This window comes from Oppia nitens, unplaced genomic scaffold, assembly GCF_028296485.1.
Source record: "Oppia nitens isolate AA-2021 unplaced genomic scaffold, nextdenovo-longstitch-racon4-pilon3 scaffold3_pilon_pilon_pilon, whole genome shotgun sequence".
Classification (NCBI taxonomy): Eukaryota; Metazoa; Arthropoda; class Arachnida; order Sarcoptiformes; family Oppiidae; genus Oppia; species Oppia nitens.
In genome coordinates, this window is record NW_026533221.1 from 8,397,956 (window position 1) to 8,418,116 (window position 20,161).

Below are 20,161 nucleotides of genomic sequence, written 5' to 3' on the forward strand. Positions count from 1 at the left end.
TCCCAACGATTCATCTGAATCTTCTGATTCCTCTGAATAATCATTATCTTCCGGTTCTACCAAATGAACAAATCTGTGTTCATCGTGAAGATCAGTATTTGCCTCTTGTTCTGACTCATCAACAACAAGGATGTCTTTGAATGGTTTGTCTTGACTTTTGTTTTGGATAACCGAATCTCCTTCTACTGCTAGTTGTCGAGCATTTCGATTCTTGTAGCGATAGTATATACCGGTAATCATCAGCACAAGTATTACTACAGTCATTGGCAAACTAAGGTATGGCACCAATTGTTCTTTCAGTGACGACAACGTTTGCATCGGCAAAGACATGACTTCAACTATCTTGTGATCACTTCTTTGTTTGTCTTAACTTAAAAACCTAATAAATTTTGAATATTAAAATAATGGATGATTTATTGAAACAATTTTAACTAATTTCTAACGATTTTTTTTATAAATCTGCTTTTAAATGTCTATAAAATAAATTATAAATTGTTAATAATATGCAAATTATTATTCAATAAAATTATTATATTCTTTGATTCATTAATACTGTATATTGATATTTAAAACGCGTGATAACAAATACAATCGGTTTGTTTGGTGATTATGTAATTTTTTAATAGCTTTTATACATTATATCATTTAATATTTTTTATAAGTTTATATTTCTATAAGAGTTAATTAGTGATCCATTACTTATTTAAATCAATAAATTAAATCTATTAATAATAATAATTATTAGATTATCAATAGTCTAGTAATGTTGCATTAAAATAGATAATTATTATTTATTATAATTTTATTGATAAATTGTGAGAAATAAATATATAATTACTTTTATATAAAAATTATTATTAAATAAAATTCAATGATATTAAGTACACTTCTGGTAATAGCCGAGAGTTAATTTGCAATTCATGGCATTTATGGCCATCTATTGGTCAACACTTTGATATTGTTTTGGTTAATCATAAAGTTTATAGTATTAATCAAATTTGATTAATTGATTGTATTTTAAGTTTATTTTCAAACAACAAACTGCAAACTTTGACCGCAAACTAACTAACTGTCCGATTGTCTGAATTATGTTTTCAAGTGTTCATCAAAATGATTGCCGAAAATAAAAACATGAAATCATTTTTTCGTTTATTAAATGACTAATGATTTGACAGATATTTGTCCAAAAAGTGAAAATCTTATAATTAGTCATCAATTTGATGACCCAATTGGTGTCAAACAGCAGAAGTGGTCACTCGAGAGTCGATTTCATAATTAGCGCCAAAACTTAAATATTTAATGACTTATTGATTGGTAACCATAGAGACCACACAATAATGTCCACTAATGACGTGACCAGACATGTGGTGACTGTTGTGTCCATCGATTGGTACAACAAATTGGCGGTCAATAGTGTGGACACTCAGACTATTGGTGTGTTGGCCACTAAATGACGGCCATAGTATCGGCCCGAGAGAGGGCAAAATCGGCCAAAACGTTGATCTGTTTGTTGCAATCATTGATTGGCCGCCGAACTCGTATTGATTTACGTAACGACAATCACCTGATGGGAGTCATCGACGGCGTCGACTCATTCATGAACACCGAACTGTCCGACTGCACGATTCACGACATGGATGGCCAACTCGTCCAGTCGTTTGATTATTACTTTGCCAAAGGATCGCGTATACGGATGGTTCACATTCCCGACGACATCGATATGGTTGCGGCCATTGAGTGCCAATTAGAGGTTATTCAGAGCCGTCGTAAAGCTGTTCAACAAAATATGCAACGAAGGACTCAGTCGACAATCGACAAGAAGTCCATCGATGAGGACTAGACTGACCACTAGTTTTATTATATATATATAAACGAAAAATTGTGATATATTTTTAACCACTTTTTATGGTTTTTTAAAACGAAATATATTTTTAATTTAGTTTTTAAATAAATAATGATTTTTTAGTGACCAGAAAGTGATTTCTCATGACTTATGCATTGCCGACACAGACTTTTTGGTGATAGGATAGTGAGGCACCTCTTAATCGGCCAACAAAGTGATGGCTAGTTGTGACTCCCAATTGAAATGGTTTTACTGTACCTTAAATATAATGTGATAATTGTTTTATCATTAGTGTAGTCATACGTATAGTTGAAAACATGCAAAATATTGTATATATACTTATCAACGGAGAACTTGTTGTATTAAATCTGTCGATATTAAGAGCTGATCCACAAAATCTGTCGAAACTTTTGATAGCAATTTGTTTGTTTACCTCACTATTAGTAAAATCCTTCAAACTTTTGGCATTTTCAATGGTTATGTAGTTTTGCTGACAAACTATTGTTTTAACAAAAAATGTTACAAAAAATATCCTTAAAAATGATTACAATATGATAATTGTAATTATTATTATATTACAGTCTCCACGTTGGCCACCAAAGAGTCCATTGGGTCCCATATCAAAGTGATTAGCCCGCCATTCAATAGCACATCTTTGCCATTCAATTCTAATACAAATATTATACTCAAGATCACCAATAAGACATTCATGTGATCTGTCAATGAACTCATGTTGTTGAAGACAATTACCACTACCGGTATTGTTGACTGAATTGAATGTATTGATCACTTTATTTGAACGACAACGGGTTGGCAATTGACGTCGTCGGACACAATCAAAGTTGAATGTCTTGATTACTCCATCGATACCCGTATAGTATTGCAGACAACCGGATGGCGCTTATTGTGTAGATATATATATATATAAGGAATTGGATTTGTGTTATAAGTTTGTCCATACCTTTGAGCAATAGATCGCATTGAATGAACTGGACTTCAATAATCCAATACCTATTCATAGGATGACTTCCTGTTGCTATTTTAAGTTTTAACTCTTGAATACCTTTGGCCTCTAAATAAACTTATACCGGTATATAAAAAATAGTAGTTATTAAAAAATTTAAAATCTCATTACCGGTAATACATACTGTGCTGACCGGTTAGGTTTCCACAAAGGATCGGTATTTTATATGAATGCGGTATAGTTAGGGAGTCAACCGTACAGAGTTTGTCTTTGGGATTGGATATAAGGAATTGGACGAAATGAAGTCTCACCTGACAGGCATCGATCGGTGTCTTTATGGTGGTATCGCAGAGCATCTCACCATTGAAAGCGTGCGGAAAGTTAGGGTTTAATAGATGTGTCCGATTTCGGAACATAATATCACCACAATTTGCTTTAACTATTATAGAGATGTTTGAATTGTATGTCAATAATTGGTTTGACATTTCATTTATAAGTCATGACACTCACAGAAACAACAAACACCGAAACCACGCGCACAAAATCCACGGCTGATTCCATTAAATAGTAGACATTCTGTACGCGCATAACACGTGCCCATTAGGCCGTCCACTGTCATACAGCCCTCATTGGGAAACTCAATCATTTCAAATATTGGAAAATATACTAAATAATTGATAAAAATTGCAATTTAATTAACATTAAAATTATTTTTATATAATATTTTGTAACATCAAGTTTACAAACTTCTTGCGCTTCTATTTGTTAAATGATATTTATTTTCGTTCAATGATTTAGTGGTCATATTTTGTCCATTTGTTTTACTTAGTAAAACAGTCAAAACTATTGACATAAAAATCATAATTTTTAATTTTGCGGATTTTATTATCAATTGGTGTATAAAAATAATAGTAAAATTTTATTTATTAACTCGTTTTAAATAATAACTATTTTAAAATTAATAACACTTTTAACACAAAAATTATTTATTAAATATGCTAACATAAATGTCACCAAAATTGTGCGAAAACTGACAAAAATAAAACTTTATTATAAAATTTATATATAATGAAGACCTCAAAAAAGTAATTTAATATTAAATTTTAGTACTTTAGTCGATCAATAAACATAAATCGTAAACAAAAATTAGTTTTTAATAAATAAATTTTTATTGGTTGCAAAAATTATTCATTTTTATTTTAAATAGCTATACAATAGAATACAGGAAATATTTTATTATTAATAGCAATAAATTATTACAATATTATCATTATTTTTCAAAAATTAATTATGTACTTAAAAATTATATTTAATAGACATTTACTTACACTGTAAACGATTTGTTTGTATTTTGGATTTAACTAAATAATAGGATTAGTTAATACTGTAAATATAATAGAAAGTCATTGAAAATGTTGGCAAATAAGTTAATAATAGAGAAGTCGAGATGTTTAATATCATCCTGTTTTGTATGCCATACACTGGGAAAGGGCTGAGATATTAGATGTAGTACTGGAACTCCCTTTAATAGGAACGGTCGGTGATCATCATCGATAACATCCAATGATAAACCATTTGATGGGAATAATTGGTTTTTATTGTTGTTATATTTCTTTTCTGGTAATTTCATAGAGTAAAGGCATGAAAAAAGTATTATTACTTAACTCATAAAAAACAACACAACAATACATCTCATGACTGGATAATATTCAACAAAAAACATATTCCGTACTATTATTAATAATAATGGCAAACCTCAAGACATTTCATTATAAAAAATATAATAAAAAACAGTTTTATATGGATTGTTATGTTTTCGTTTATATCTATATTATCTATTTTATGATATTTTTGATATTTTCAATGAAAACATTATTTATCATTTTTAAAAAAACATATTTAGTATAAGCTTTAAATGAGTTTATATTCATTAATAGTTATTAATATTTTATAACCAATACTATTATTCAAATTTTAATATAATTTATAAAAAATATATACCAATTGACATGAGAGTTGCATAAAATCCTTTTGAATTAAAGAAGTAATTACGAAAAGCCATATTTTTAGCTCCAATTAGGTCCAGAAGAATCATGATATCGATGCCATTCAAGTCATTGTTCATTTTGGGACACTTTGATCGTGTATTTTGCCATTTGTTGGCCAAATGTCGGGATCCGTACAGCGAATCCATAGCTAATAGTAAGAGAATACAATAAAAATATTTTTATGTTTAAAAATTAACAAAAATGTATTACTTTTGAATAACAATATTATCATAATTCTAGTTATAAGTTAAAATTATTACTGTATAATATGTTATTTTACTCTTTATATTTAATTTTAAATATACAATAAAAAATTTATATTATAATAAATCTATACTACTATATAATTTGTTCAATGTTTGTATCAACAATTAAATTTAATGTGTCGCGCGATTATTAATAATTTTAATTTATTAAATAAAAAATTAATAAATAAAATGTACTTTTTATAATACACTGTATATTATATAGCGCGTGAAAGCATTGTTTAGTTAAGAGATAGATTGAGAGAGAAAGAGAGAGAGAGAGAGAGTATTGTTGCACGTGTTAACTATTGATACACATTTTATTACACGGATCTAACTAGTATCTAAATAAGTAAAGAATTAGTTTATATTGTATGATCTTAATAAAAAACAATTGAATTTTGATATTAAAACTATGGATAAATTAATGTTATTATATATAAGAGTAATAACATACCCGTCCAATCATTAAAGCTTTCCTCTCCATCAAAGAAAATGAATTCAATCGTCAATTCCTTATTCTATAAATTATTGAATAGAAAATTAAATGACTAAAAGTATTTGAAAGTTTCAAATAACTTATTAAACATATCATACGAGTGATCGGTGAGAATCAAATTGTTTGTGAAGTTTTCGCACTAAATGAATGATTAGAGCGCAGGGAACGGCAGAATCGGTTGCACCGATGAATGGAAAAGACGGAAAATATTTAGAGTCGTAATGACAGGCAATTACCCGACGTTTGCATATTTTATCATTATTTGTGGCAATTATATTAGCAAATGATTTCCTTCCACGTGGTGTTATGTCTACAAACATATCCAAACTAACTGTCCATCCGAGCTCTTTCATACTTTTTATTATATACTACAAGTCAGAGTACATAAAATAAAAAAATATAATTAATTGTAAAATTTATTTCTTAAACTTATTTCATTTACTTCTCTGACTTTAGAATTACCAGAAGTTCCCGAAACTCGAGGAATTGCAATATTTGTGAGCGTATTATTAAAATCAATATTTATTATATTTCTTAAACTATTGCTGTCATTTGTCTAAGTTTTAATGAATTTTATAAATAAAATGCAAATATTTAATTGCATTCAAATTAATGTTTAACTTATAAATATTTTAATAAAATTTCAAATCTATTTTCCATATATGTTTGCATATTAGTACTAAATATGTTACTGTAGTATTGTAAACATAACAATATATTTTTTCAAAATAATAAATCATCTTACAGTATGAACTTAACATATTTAGTATTATCGATAATTTGTAAACATATATGGAAAATGGATTTGAAATTTGATTTTAATTTATTATTTATTCATATAATTATCATATCATATATTTATCAAAATTATTATAAAAATGCCATATTATTAATACAAATAATAATTATTATAATAATAAATTACATGAATACATATGATATTTTATTAATTATAATGCTATTAGTAATCATTGAAGCTTACATAACTTTAAATTATAAATTATACATTTGTCTACTAAATATATCGAAATACTTAATAATTAGCAAAACATGATATTAGTATATTTGATAATATTATATTATTTAAACTGTATATATTTATAATGCATGACTAAAATAAATTTTGGTTTATATTTATATAAACTTTGTACGAATATATAAAAATAATATAAACTAATTCTACTACTAATATAATAAATAAATAAAATAAACTAATTTGTAATTTATAACTAGATTTTCATTACTCTAAATTTTTTAAAAACATTAATTAATTAAAACGAGGGAGGGAATTTGCCCGAACCCTACTTATGTGTATCACAATGTACTATACAGTATAACATACAATATGTTAGTGATTTATAATTTATATATATAATATATAATTAATAATAATATATAATTTATATGACAATAATAAATATGTAAGCAATAAATTATGACATATGTAGTGTACATATATATATTAAATGTGTACAGGACAGGACAGGACAGGACAGGACAGGACAGGACAGGACAGGACAGGACAGGACAGGACAGGACAGGACAGGACAGGACAGGACAGGACAGGACAGGACAGGACAGGACAGGACAGGACAGGACAGGACAGGACAGGACAGGACAGGACAGGACAGGACAGGACAGGACAGGACAGGACAGGACAGGACAGGACAGGACAGGACAGGACAGGACAGGACAGGACAGGACAGGACAGGACAGGACAGGACAGGACAGGACAGGACAGGACAGGACAGGACAGGACAGGACAGGACAGGACAGGACAGGACAGGACAGGACAGGACAGGACAGGACAGGACAGGACAGGACAGGACAGGATGAAATTTTCAGTTTAATATACACACTATTATGTATAGATATTTGTGTATATTTAAAGTATATATTAATATACTATAAATATATTAATATAATATTACAGTCAAATTGATTCTATTAATATAAAATTAAATCAAATAATAAATTTTATAATATGAAATCTATTTAAGTTTTATTCTAATAATATTATCAAACATTTATTATAATAACGTAAATGTCATAAAAACTAAAAAAATATGTCACTTCTATTATTTATATTTTATTTTGAGTTATAATTTTATACTAAATTCAATGGTTAATACTTATTATATTTAGAAATAATGAATTACATCTCAATAAATCTTTTAATAAATTATTAATTGTTATATTAATTTGAAGATATACAGTACTTAGCAATTTATTTATATATGTAATATACAGTATATATTAAATAATTTATATACATGTATAAAAATAATACACTGACATTACAAACATTATGTCAAATTAAGTGCAGTACTGTATTTGTATTTACTCTAAACACTTTTATGATATTAATAATACTATATTAAAAATATATTATTTGACCCAAAATATTATTACAAATGTGTTTTATGGTTTTAATAAGTTAGTAAATCCAAAATTAATTACTATATTATTATAGTATATCTAAAGTTTGTCTGTAAATTATATTATGATTTAATACGAGTTATTTATATCGTATTAATCAAATATATTACATATAATTAGTACACATTACGTAAATTAAACATTAAAATAGTATATATTTGATATATAAACTCAAATAATAATAAAATTTAGCAAAACTTAGTAATTTTCTTTTAAAAATATTTAATTATTAAGAAATAAAATAAAAATTAATATCTTAATACATACTGCATTAACAAAATGTTGAAATTTAAGTAAATAGATAATGATAATTAAAGATACCACAAATGTTAATTTTAAACGTAGCATGGTAAATTTTGAATTTAATTTTAATAAAAGGTATATATTGATATTAACATATATAGTTTATAATATTAATATCTAATAAAAAAATTGAAGTAGTTGAATTTTCTTTATTAAAACTAACAAATTTATTAAATGGTTATTGAAATTAAGTTAAAAATCTTGAATTTTAAACAAAATTTTTAAAAATATATTTTATAAAGTACTGAGTCATTTACAAATAAAATTAATTTATCTATACATTATATGGCTATTTTGAATTTTAAAATGACTTTTTAATTTATTATATGATGTGTAACTACTGAATAGTTTACATTATTTTATTGTTTTTTAGATTATTAAATAATATTTTTAAAAGTTATGTGAAAATAATTATTTTTATGAAGTATACTTGAATCTAAAATGATAAATTAATACACAAAATATTAAATGTTAAGATAAAAATTTAATTTACACATAAAATTACTTTCAAAATGTTATTAACAAAAATATGTTATAATGTAATGTGTGAATACAATGTTATTAATGTATAATATTAAATTCATTATATATCTACTTATTATTTATACTATTTATTTCTAACTAATTCATTAATATAAAATAATTACTTTTGTTAATTAATTTATGTTATATATTTAATTTTTTTATTGTAATGATACATAATACGACATGAGAAATATAAACTATTATTTTATCTATAATATATTTACTATTCAATATAAAATATAAATTAAATGTTAACAATTTGCTGTATTATTGTTTAAAAAAATATATTTAAGGTAATTCTTAAATCATTGTTAATATTATTTTAATTATATTTATATTTTTAGTATATTAAATAATAACAATATAATATTTTTAATGTATTACTAATTACTATTTGTTAAAAATTATTAACATGAATTCAATTACTTTTACTGGTACTACACATATGTGATGTCATTAGGATTTGTTACAAAATAATTTAATTATAATTTAGTATAAATGATTAGTTGTTTTATACTGAATAATGTAAAAAAAAAATATTTTTTTCGCAATATTGTATCCGAGACAATAAGATTTTGAAACAAAATAATGGAAAAATTTTGTTAAAATTGTGAAAACGATAACACAAATACCTTTTCACAACCGAATATTCAATAAGTTATTTCATATGTTTTGCACAAAAAAAAAGATTTCTAAGAAATAAAAATAAATAACTCGAGAGTTACGACAAATGTATTACATTTTTTACAAAAGCCAACAAAATATGTTTCATTTAATGGTTTTGTCTTATATTTGCCGAAATAGGCTATAGATATGTATTTATTTTTATATGAATTCATGATTACGCTCACAAATTTTGGTACAATAATAGACTTTTAAAAAAATATATACAAATATAAAATAATCGATAAATATTTATTAGTTTTACAGTATTTTTAAATAATTAAATAAATACTGCTATTTTTATATAAAAAATAGACTTATATTTGTTATAATAGAAATTGTTAGTTAATTTTAAGCAAATCTTTGTTTAAATTTGTTTAATCATTAAAGTTTTAAAATCTGTGTTTAAAATAGATTATCGATTTATTTATAATATATAAAATATACTGTATTTCTATGTAAATGATATGTATTTTGTTTGTCGTTTACACAAATCATTGGATACCATATAATAGACATCTGTTCAGTCGTATAAATATAAAACTGAAATATAAAATCCAAAGAAAATCATTTCATTTACCTTTTTATATAATATATAAGATTCCTATGAATTGATTGTAACCCTATATAAGGTTTTTGTATTTTTTAATATAAAGTATATGTATAAATACTATAATGGACTCAATCAATACTATACATAGTAAATAAACATAATATTTACTCAATTAAGATTACTGACAAAAGTCCTAAAATTTTAGTTTATAATTTACAAGTATAAGACATTATTATGCAAATTATAAATAATAATTAAATGCCAAATGAAAGTCTATTTATAATAATTATTATTATAATTATAATTTATAAGTTTATTGAAATTATTAGTTGAATATCGTATTAACATTTATTTTTATAACGTTTATTATTTATTATTTTTTTATTATTACAATAATAATAATCTTTATTTAGCTCTAATGCAATTTTATACATAAAAAGTTTACACATTATTACAGATTAGTGGTGTAATACAAGATCTTGTTTCGTATTGTTTTAATTAACAAAAAAACATTAATAATAGTAATAATTAATTAATAATTATTAATAATTTTACAAATATATATTTTAATGAATAACAATCATTGTTAATTAATAATTAATTAATAAATTAAATACAAACAATTTATTATAATTTTTTTTATTAATATTTACGTATTATTAATAATAAGACGAGAAAGATCTTGAAAAACGTGACAATACGTGACGCGATTGACTTTAAAACATAGAAGACGGGAAAAGACGGGATTTTGAGAAAAAGTTACACCACTATTACAGATAATAATTACCGTATTTCATTGCTTAATTCCCCGTATGAAATTCATAAAAATATGAAAAATAACATTTTCATATGGTAAAAAACTCGCATTTTTTACCACCCCTGGTAAATTAAACGAGGGTATGGGGAAAAGCAAAAATGGGGGAATGGGGAACTGTAATGTATATTTAAGAGTAATCTATTAAAAATGGTATATAACTATTACTGGTAATTAAATAGTTATGACAGTGTTTAACAATTAATGACATAATTGTATACTTTTGCAGTATTTTTACATAATATATTAGGTAAATATCAATACATAACATATTTCAAGGCTTTAGAACTATTTGAGACGTTTAAATACAAGGAGTGGTAAATTAAAATTTAAAGCTACAAAATATTTGTTCATATGGTTAAAAGCTCGCATTATTAACCATGACTTACATATCTAAAACGGGGAATTAAGCAACATTTAACGGTAATATATTTAATAAAATTACAATATTTTGTTTATTACGTATACGTATTTACAATGGCAATATATTATACAAATTTATACAACAATTAACATAACTTTTATCAAATAAATTTATTCTCTTAAAATGTTTTTCTAATTAATGTACTATTTCTTGATGTTTTATAAAAATCAAATAAATTGAACCATTTATAAGGTATAGAGTTATTAAAAGTTTTAATCATTTTAATTGTCTTTTTTATAGTGTAGTTAAATTAAAAATTTTTAATCTTAGTATAACTTATTTCTAAATTTCACATTTTATTACATATAATTTTGTTATATTCAATATTTTTTGAAGTTTATTTACAATTATAGTCTAATACTTTTAATACTATGCTTATAATTGTACAATATATATATATATTTGTATATATTGTATATATATATATATATATACAATATATCATAGGTATATTTATAGTATTATACAAGTATTATATATGGTATGTATAGTGTATTATGTATGAAAGTAATATAATTGGTAAACTGATTAAATACTAAATATTTCATATTTTTATTGTAAACGTAATCAATTTTAATAGTTGACTTAATATATCAAATACATTAAATTTGTAATTATTAATTATTACTCTATACTAAAATTCAATATTATATTTATAGTAAGCAAACATAATTAAAAGAAAAATATTAATTATAAATAGTAATTACAAAATTATGATTTGTTTGTAAGTTTGAATATAATTTTATTTGTTAATATATTAATTTATTTATACTCTGAAAACTTTATTTAGTTTAAAATTAATTTATATAAAATCCTTTAATCTAAATCATTTATATTTTATACTATATTTAAATATGCAAATTTATATTACAATTAATAAAATTAAAACTATAAAATCAAATGTTTATTAATTTGATTAGTTTAAAATAACAATTATTTAATTATTAAATTTTGATACATTTAAAGAGTTTATACAAATGATTTTAGATTAAATAATTTAGATAAAATAAAGTTTTTATTTAATATGATTACAACATTTTTAAATATTTTTAAATATTTTATATTATATTTTTAAAAGAAAATTAAGTACTTTATTATTTTTATATTAATTTATAAATTTTTAAACAAGTTTTGATTGTATAATTGTGTTGAAAATCAATTTTTTATTTTAAAAATTAGAATTTGAAATTCTTAGGTTATTAACAAATAAGTTAATTGTTTAAACATATAAATATATTTAAATATAAATCTAAACAATATTTATAATGAATTAAAAAAATTATTTAACATTACATGACAACCATTTATGAGATTTTTAAAAAATGTTAAGACCTAAGGGTTATAACAAATGATTTCACGACAGGATTTTCAATTCATGAACACGACTGAGTGTTTTATATTAATAAATTTAATATCATATATCACTTATAACATATTTCAAATTAAATTTACAACAAAAAATAATTCAATTTTTTAGAAAAAAAATTATTAATATTAGCACAAAATTATAGTCATTTAGATTAATTAAAAGTATTTGAATCAATATATATGATTCTAATATATAAAACCCAATTTATATAAACAAATTTATTAGACTCAAATTATTTCAATCAATTTTGAATAATATTTATAAAGATTTGATAAAATTTTAGTAAAATTGATATTTACATTGAGTTACATTACTATACATTACATTATATGTTACTTTAATTGCAATGATATAATCATAAGTACAAGATTTTGGTAAAATGGGTTTTTATGAATTTGAGTTTTGGTTATATTAATTGTTTTTTTAGTTGTTTTATGAATTTGAATATTTTTTCTTATTTTAAATTGATTTAAATTTACAATTGATTATCACTTGATATCATGTTTTTACTCATATACTAATGTCATGAATTATATGATATCTTCAGTATATATATAGCAATATACAGTATTGAAAAATTATATGTAGATTTAAGATATTGATTGTATTACTCAAAAATATTTATAAAGATAATAAAATACTTTCTTATAAAATATTTACATTGTGTTAAATTAAAATAATTAATTTTATAAAATTTAAAATTACATGTTAATAGTTTTTAATTAGCATGTTATATTATAATTATCAATTGTTCAATGAACCTTAATACATGTATTAATTTAATAAAATAAAATACAATACTTGTTTCTAAAAATATTCACATAGTAATCAACATATAAACATTTAATTACATTAAAATTATTCAATAGACTTTTAAATTATAATTTGATTAAACTAAACATTTTAAGCGACAGATAATTGAAAAGTTGAAAAATGCTCTAAAGTTTAATCAATAATGATATATATATATTATATACAGTATATTCACTGTTATACTATACTTATATTATTATATATTATAGATAGGGTTCGTGCAAATTCCCTCCCTCTTTTTATTATCCAAAAGTTCCCAATGTTTCCTGCTCCCTGGGAATTCCCAGGGAAACTATTATTTATTTTAGAAATATAAAATATATTTTCCGGTAAAATTGGAAGGATTTTATTAGGGAACTTCCCTCCCTGGGAAATTTGCCCGAACTCTAATTATAGATGATATAATTTAATGACAAAAATTATATATTAGTTTGTTGGATGAGTTCAATGCAAATGGTTTGATTGTTGACACTATTATTAGCAGTGATGGCAGTGTCGATGCCGTTACCGAAATTGTATTCCTGTTGTTGTGAATCACTGGTACTGATTGACGATCGGACACACATAACGCCAAACAATGGATTTCCGTACTTAACCTTTGATGCCTTCATAGCGTTGGATCTCTTTAATCGACTTTTATTACATTTACTGTTATTTGTATTATTGTTATTATATTTGTTAGACTTATTGGCCGTTTGGTTGTTGACTGTATTGGTGTTCGACTCGTTTACTGTCGAGACTTCGTCGGTATGTTTGTGAAAACAATTGAGAGTAAAACATATTTTTAATATATATTTTGCTCTTTCATTATAGTGTTTATTGAGCCAAAAGTAGATAAAAGGATTATAACAAACGGATGACATGGCTATCCAGTGACAGACCAGAAATATGTTGGAACTGTAGTCTCCAAATCCAAAGTCAGATCGGATGTGATGTATGTTTAACTGTCAATCAGTTTTCAAGACAATTAAATATATGTTATATAAAATTATATCAATATATTAATGTTTATCACTGTTTTTATAATTTTATCTGACTTTTGTAAGTTATGTTTTTGAAGTTTGTATTTATTTATTTTTAATAAATATTTATTTGTTAATAGCAAAACTTTATTTGTATAAAAAGCACGTTTGAAATATTGATTAAATTCAAAAATTGTAAACCTTTTATCCAAATTATTATTTACTGAATAGTAATATTTCTCTTTATTTGGTAAATATAAAAATATGATATTTATATATATTGTCCAATCAATGACATCAAATAAACTTAATGTTCAATGTTTGTCTATTATATTAAACTGTAGTTTCTTATAATTAATTGTGACATTAGTTTATACTATATAAAGGTTTATAGAATTTATTATTAATGATAACATTTGTAGTATTAATAAAAATATATACATTAAAGTATAAAAAATTATTTGATACTTACCGGTAACCAACAAATAGCAAACACAACGACAACTGTGATGAGCATCTTAATGGTTGTCCGTTTAGACTGATTTTGATCGCATCTCTGTTGTAGAGTCAGAGCTCCGATGCCAACCCTTTTCCATATATGAACACCAATTCTTGCGTAACAAATAGCTGTCACAACAAAATTACAACATTTATTCATATATTAAAATTATATATATATGATAAATAAACTAAAGTAGTATAATATAAAAGTATATACAATGATTTATTTTTTAATAATATTAATAAAAGAAATTTATCTGATTATATGACTTACTTATAATTATTAAAGGAATAGAGTATTGGGTTGAAAATGTAAGAAGAGTTATCCATTTTCTGAGTCGACTGTCCCATTCGGGTGGATATACTACTTGACAACGGAGTAGTGTCTTAAAAATGAAAATATCCTTTACTTGATTAAACCAGGCGTGTGGTAGAGACAGTATGCCAGCCAATAGCCAAATCATTAATATGTTAAGACTGGTGGGAACTGTAGTTGTATAGCGTTTTCTCAGCAAACCAACTAACACTTGATAGCGATCAATGGCTATGATAGTCATTGATATGGTCGACACATATACTGACATCGCCTGAATAAATGGACCCAATTTGCACAGTAATGTACCGAATGGCCAATTGTCTAATAATAGACGAGCTATTGATATCAACATATAAAAAATAAATTTATATACAATAAAATGTTAAATTTATTAGATAAAAATAAATTCAATGAGATTAAGTCGGCAAAAATGAGTGTAATTTTTATAATAAAATCAATTTTACGAACAAAAAATCTTTTCAAACGATTTATTCAATTAAACTTAAAGAAGACATAAATTTTGTCACTCCATTGATTTGATGGCTTAATTTTCATGGGTTTGTTGTATGTTTGCATTAAGAATAATATAATAAAAACAAAATAAACTAAAGTTTGCAGACAGCAGATTGATTCACACTTATAAATATATATATGGTATTAGACACCATTGTATTATTTCAATATATAAATATATTATATGTACTTATACAGTTAATGTGGTAAATTATATAATATAATATTTGTTGGTAATATATAATAATAAAATATTAAGATAATATTTCTGCAAAATAATAAGATTTATTTTTTATATTAAAACAATATATTGCATAATATAATTTATATATGGGTAAACTACTAATCAATTTAAATAAGATAATTCTAATGAAAATTTTAATATAATAAATAAAAATAAAATAAATTATACTTATTTTAAAATTAATATTTTATTTTAAGTATTATACTTTGTTTAAAACAGATACATATATTTTCATTAAATTTACAATTATTATTCTATATATTTTAATAGAAATAATTTTAATATACTGTATTTAATTTAAACAATATTATTAATTAAAAATACAGTATCACTATAAGTATAAAGTTTTTTATATTTTATATTATACATTACACATTTTGTACATACAATGAATAGCTATCGTATAAATTAATTTTGTTATCATAATTTCACTTATAAATATTTATTAAAATATATACTATAAAACACGATAAATTAGATTATAATTTATGATACAAATATAACAACAATTCATTAATTTATGTAAAAATTAAGATATAGCTGTTTCTAATAAAATGTAATATCTTTATCAAGAAAAATGTAGACAAAATATTTTATAATAATTAGTTATAAATATATCCAAAAACTTACACCAGTTTTTATAATTTTGATTAGTTAATCATTTTCGTATAATTTTTTAAATATTTTTCTTAAAAAAATATACTTCTTTTCTCAGTTTATAATTTAGTTATAAATACTGTAATATAAATATTTTTAGTATTATAAAAATTATTTCTTACATTTATTGCCAATATAAATGTTAGGATAAATGTTATATTTATATATAAAAAATAAATAAATTATATACTGTATATAATGCATTTAAAAAACTGCCCGTTTTATACAAAATAATACAATTGTGTGATTTAGTGCACAAATTAGATTTAGTTACTAAATTTTAATGATTTTTTTCAATTACAAAATAACATTAGGTTTTAATAATTAATTTGCAATTGATATTTACTATTTGACTACTAGATTATGTAGCAATCAGTTTATAGTTGAATTGTTCAAATACATTGTTTAAATTAATTATCTAATGCTTCAATGATTCATATTTACAAACAATTAATTTCTATTGTCTTTATGTCTATTCTTTTAAATCACATTAAATCGATATATTAATATAAAAATAAAATTATTGTATTGTTTTAATTGATTTTGTCTATTATTATGATTTATATTGTGTTTTCCAGAATATGATGTAGTGATTTATATATAGAAAATAAATTATTATAATAAAAATAATTGATTTTGATAAATGTTTTATTATCAATGGACTAAATATATATTTTCTTATTACATCTAAAATGCAGTTAGTTAAAAAACAGATTTTAATTAAATTATATATATATATATATACATATATATACATATATATACTGTATACAAATATTAATTTTTCAAAATTATAAATCAATTTATAATTTTAAATACAAGTGCTCTTATATTTGATATGTTTAGACACTTTATATACATAAAAGTTATATTTAATTGTATGCAATAACTGATGAGTTATTTTCGATAGTAATTAAATTTGTTGTTAAACATATAGCTAAAGAGTGACAAATAGAAAGTTTCTAATAAATTTCTCTGAGAAAGTAACTAAAAAATTTTCCTGAATAAATTTCTATAGAAATTTAACTTTAATGTTCTACTATGGGATCCCCATATTTACAGCTATTGTAACGTTATATAGTGTTAGATAATATTATACTATATATTATGGTTAAGTACATCACTATATAAAATGGGATACCTATATATAAAATTATTATAAGTTTTGTAAAATTTTATTCATCATTTTATTATATATATCATAGTTTAATATAATTAAGTAAATTATTTTTTTACTTTAATTAATAATTAAAATACTACTAATAATATTTAATTATTACTAGTAAAAACAATGTATTGTTACAATATAGCAAATATCTAGAGAAAAAATTAACAATGGGATCTTTCTAGAAATTTCTCTATTATTTTAAAAACTTCTCTTTTTGATAACACTATATATAGCATATTATTCATATATGCGATAAAATTTGTATTTTCAAATTAATTAAAATAATTGTGTTTATAAATAATAATTATATTAATTATTAAAAAATATTTATTAAGTATTTTACACTATATTTAATTATAATTTAATTGCAGATGTTTATAAAACTTATTATTTTAGTATATACTGTAAACATTTATTTTGTAATATTAATCCGAGATAATTAACTTTTAATAAAGTATTTTATTATTATTGTTATAGTTTTTACAATAAAAAATAATAGCTAAAAGCAGTAATCTATTATTAATAAAAATTATGCAAAAAATATAATAAATATCTATTAATAATAATAACATATCAGAAAACGTATAAAAAATTACTTAATGACTCATATATTATAGTTAAGTAATCAATTTTTAATTAATGCTTAAATACTAATTAATGAAAATTGTAAGATAAACAAAATTATATACAATAAATTTTATTTATACAGTAAATTAAAATGCATTACAAAATAGCAAAGTTATCTAAAAAATGATAATTTATTTAAATACCTGTTGTAAGTGGGATATTAAACAATGTTAACAACAGATCAGAGATGGTTAGGTTGAGTATCAATATATTTGTCGTACGAGATCTCAGGCGACGCTTAGATAAAATGACATAACAAACCAAAAGATTACCAAAAAGTGATACAAATATAATTAAAGAGTAAAATCCAATGACAGCTATGTTTTTGATGAGTCGTTTTTGTTGGTATTGTGTGTGATTTGCTGGACTTAACATTTCCATAAAGTCATTAAATTTATTAATATAACTTTCATTAATTTTAGCATACTCTATATCACTTGAATTATTTGAAATAGTTTGCAACCAAATCAAAAACAAATGTTGTCGGGTTAGAGATAACTTTGTTGTTATTGTTGTTGTTGTCGACATCAATAAAGTGTTATTGTCTATGGATTCACTCATAGAGTTGTTCAAACTATATGTCAAATTCATTGTTTAATTTAAATATATTTTAGTAAAATCTAAAAAAATTGTACACATCTGCTGTATAAACTTTTTTTTATATACAGTATATTGTTTGTTATATAAAATATAAATCATATACTCTAGTTATACATATATATATATATATATATATATAGATATATGAGACATGTATACCCAAATAACTGATTGACTCTAACATTAATACTATATTAAAGTCAAGTTCTGAGATAAAGACATTCCCGTTGAGAGTCAGAACTTCTTGTATGTGTTTAGTGAGTGAATACTGTATATAATCCCTGAGCTGAGGATGCGTTGTAAGACTCTATCAAAACATTTATATAAATATTCACTCTAACAATGTATTCATCATTTCTATACCGCATTTGATTTCAAATAATTGATTTTTGCTTATCTATTATTTAATAATTTAGATCAATTGTCTTATATAATCATCTAATTATATTTATAAGTTTGCTGCAGTATATTATACATAATTAACACTTAAAATATAAGTATTGAATTGAATAAAAAGTATTTATTATTTTTATACTAAAGTTGGTAATAAACCTAAGGCTGATTTTGATAAAAGTCTAGTAATAATATAAAATAACAATTAAATTAGCACTTAATAATTTGTATTATTCAATCAACAATTTATAATATAAATGTAAATTAAATTACTTAATTATCAAATGTTTTAAAACATGCAATAAATTTATTCAATAATTTTAATACTTTTATTTTTTTGATAATTTTTTTACTTAATTTAAATTTTAAGATCTGTGTTTTTCTAAATATATATATAAATACAAAACTATGTACATTGCTTAAAGCAATTTTAATTATCTATACTAAAATTATTTGTTTTTGTTCTATTTTAAATTATTTTTTAAAATTTAGAAAATCTATTTTTTATAATATATATATATATAGTATTATATAGTTATATAGTATTAATAAAACATCTATTATGTTTAATAAAACATAAAACATTTAATAAATATAATTTTATTTAGCAGGTTTACAATAAATCATAAATGTTAAATCTTTTAAAGTTATAACGTTAGTTTTAAACTTTACATTAAA

The 20,161-nt window shown here is 22.5% G+C and overlaps 4 protein-coding genes and 1 long non-coding RNA gene across 5 annotated transcripts; 2 read left to right on the forward strand and 3 right to left on the reverse strand.

The window, feature by feature from the left end:
- Window positions 1-1,070: 1,070 nt before the first annotated feature.
- Window positions 1,071-1,876, forward strand: LOC128957344 (U7 snRNA-associated Sm-like protein LSm10). Its single transcript, XM_054303086.1, has one exon. The coding sequence runs from the start codon at window positions 1,451-1,453 to the stop codon at window positions 1,838-1,840; it is 390 nt and encodes a 129-aa protein (XP_054159061.1). The 5' UTR covers window positions 1,071-1,450; the 3' UTR covers window positions 1,841-1,876.
- A 112-nt stretch (window positions 1,877-1,988) lies between these two features.
- Window positions 1,989-3,627, reverse strand: LOC128957329 (uncharacterized). The gene is made up of 7 exons (XM_054303068.1): window positions 3,555-3,627; window positions 3,318-3,473; window positions 2,992-3,246; window positions 2,805-2,924; window positions 2,423-2,743; window positions 2,183-2,341; window positions 1,989-2,101 (listed from the first exon to the last, which is right to left on the reverse strand). The coding sequence occupies exons 1-7, from the start codon at window positions 3,610-3,612 to the stop codon at window positions 1,992-1,994; spliced, it is 1,179 nt and encodes a 392-aa protein (XP_054159043.1). The 5' UTR covers window positions 3,613-3,627; the 3' UTR covers window positions 1,989-1,991.
- A 558-nt stretch (window positions 3,628-4,185) lies between these two features.
- LOC128958126 (glutaminyl-peptide cyclotransferase-like) lies at window positions 4,186-10,949 on the reverse strand. Its single transcript, XM_054303940.1, has 6 exons — window positions 10,944-10,949; window positions 6,042-6,155; window positions 5,698-5,967; window positions 5,558-5,621; window positions 4,809-5,003; window positions 4,186-4,424 (listed from the first exon to the last, which is right to left on the reverse strand). The coding sequence occupies exons 1-6, from the start codon at window positions 10,947-10,949 to the stop codon at window positions 4,186-4,188; spliced, it is 888 nt and encodes a 295-aa protein (XP_054159915.1).
- A 3,087-nt stretch (window positions 10,950-14,036) lies between these two features.
- Window positions 14,037-14,382, forward strand: LOC128957345 (uncharacterized). Its single transcript, XR_008484547.1, has 3 exons — window positions 14,037-14,116; window positions 14,185-14,249; window positions 14,316-14,382. It is a non-coding gene; the product is annotated as an uncharacterized LOC128957345 (long non-coding RNA).
- Window position 14,383: 1 nt separating this feature from the next.
- On the reverse strand, window positions 14,384-18,865 carry LOC128958128 (G-protein coupled receptor 83-like; the record flags this gene model as incomplete). Its single annotated transcript, XM_054303942.1, has 4 exons — window positions 18,634-18,865; window positions 15,240-15,617; window positions 14,937-15,091; window positions 14,384-14,446 (listed from the first exon to the last, which is right to left on the reverse strand). Coding segments are annotated over exons 1-4 (828 nt in total), but the record flags the coding sequence as incomplete, so codon positions are not given.
- Window positions 18,866-20,161: the final 1,296 nt, after the last annotated feature.

Bases quoted from the DNA above. Each gene is read 5' to 3' on its own strand.
- LOC128957344 (XM_054303086.1), top strand. From the start codon at position 1,451: ATGACGGCCATAGTATCGGCCCGAGAGAGGGCAAAATCGGCCAAAACG.
- LOC128957329 (XM_054303068.1), bottom strand. From the start codon at position 3,612: ATGACCACTAAATCATTGAACGAAAATAAATATCATTTAACAAATAGA. The intron at 2,925-2,991 runs GTATGTATTACC...TACCGGTATAAG, and splicing joins AAACCTAACCGGTCAGCACA to TTTATTTAGAGGCCAAAGGT. The intron at 2,102-2,182 runs GTATATATACAA...ATTATATTTAAG, and splicing joins AACAAGTTCTCCGTTGATAA to GTACAGTAAAACCATTTCAA.
- LOC128958126 (XM_054303940.1), bottom strand. The intron at 5,968-6,041 runs GTAAATGAAATA...TCTGACTTGTAG, and splicing joins GTAATTCTAAAGTCAGAGAA to TATATAATAAAAAGTATGAA. The intron at 5,622-5,697 runs GTATGATATGTT...AATAATTTATAG, and splicing joins TTGATTCTCACCGATCACTC to AATAAGGAATTGACGATTGA.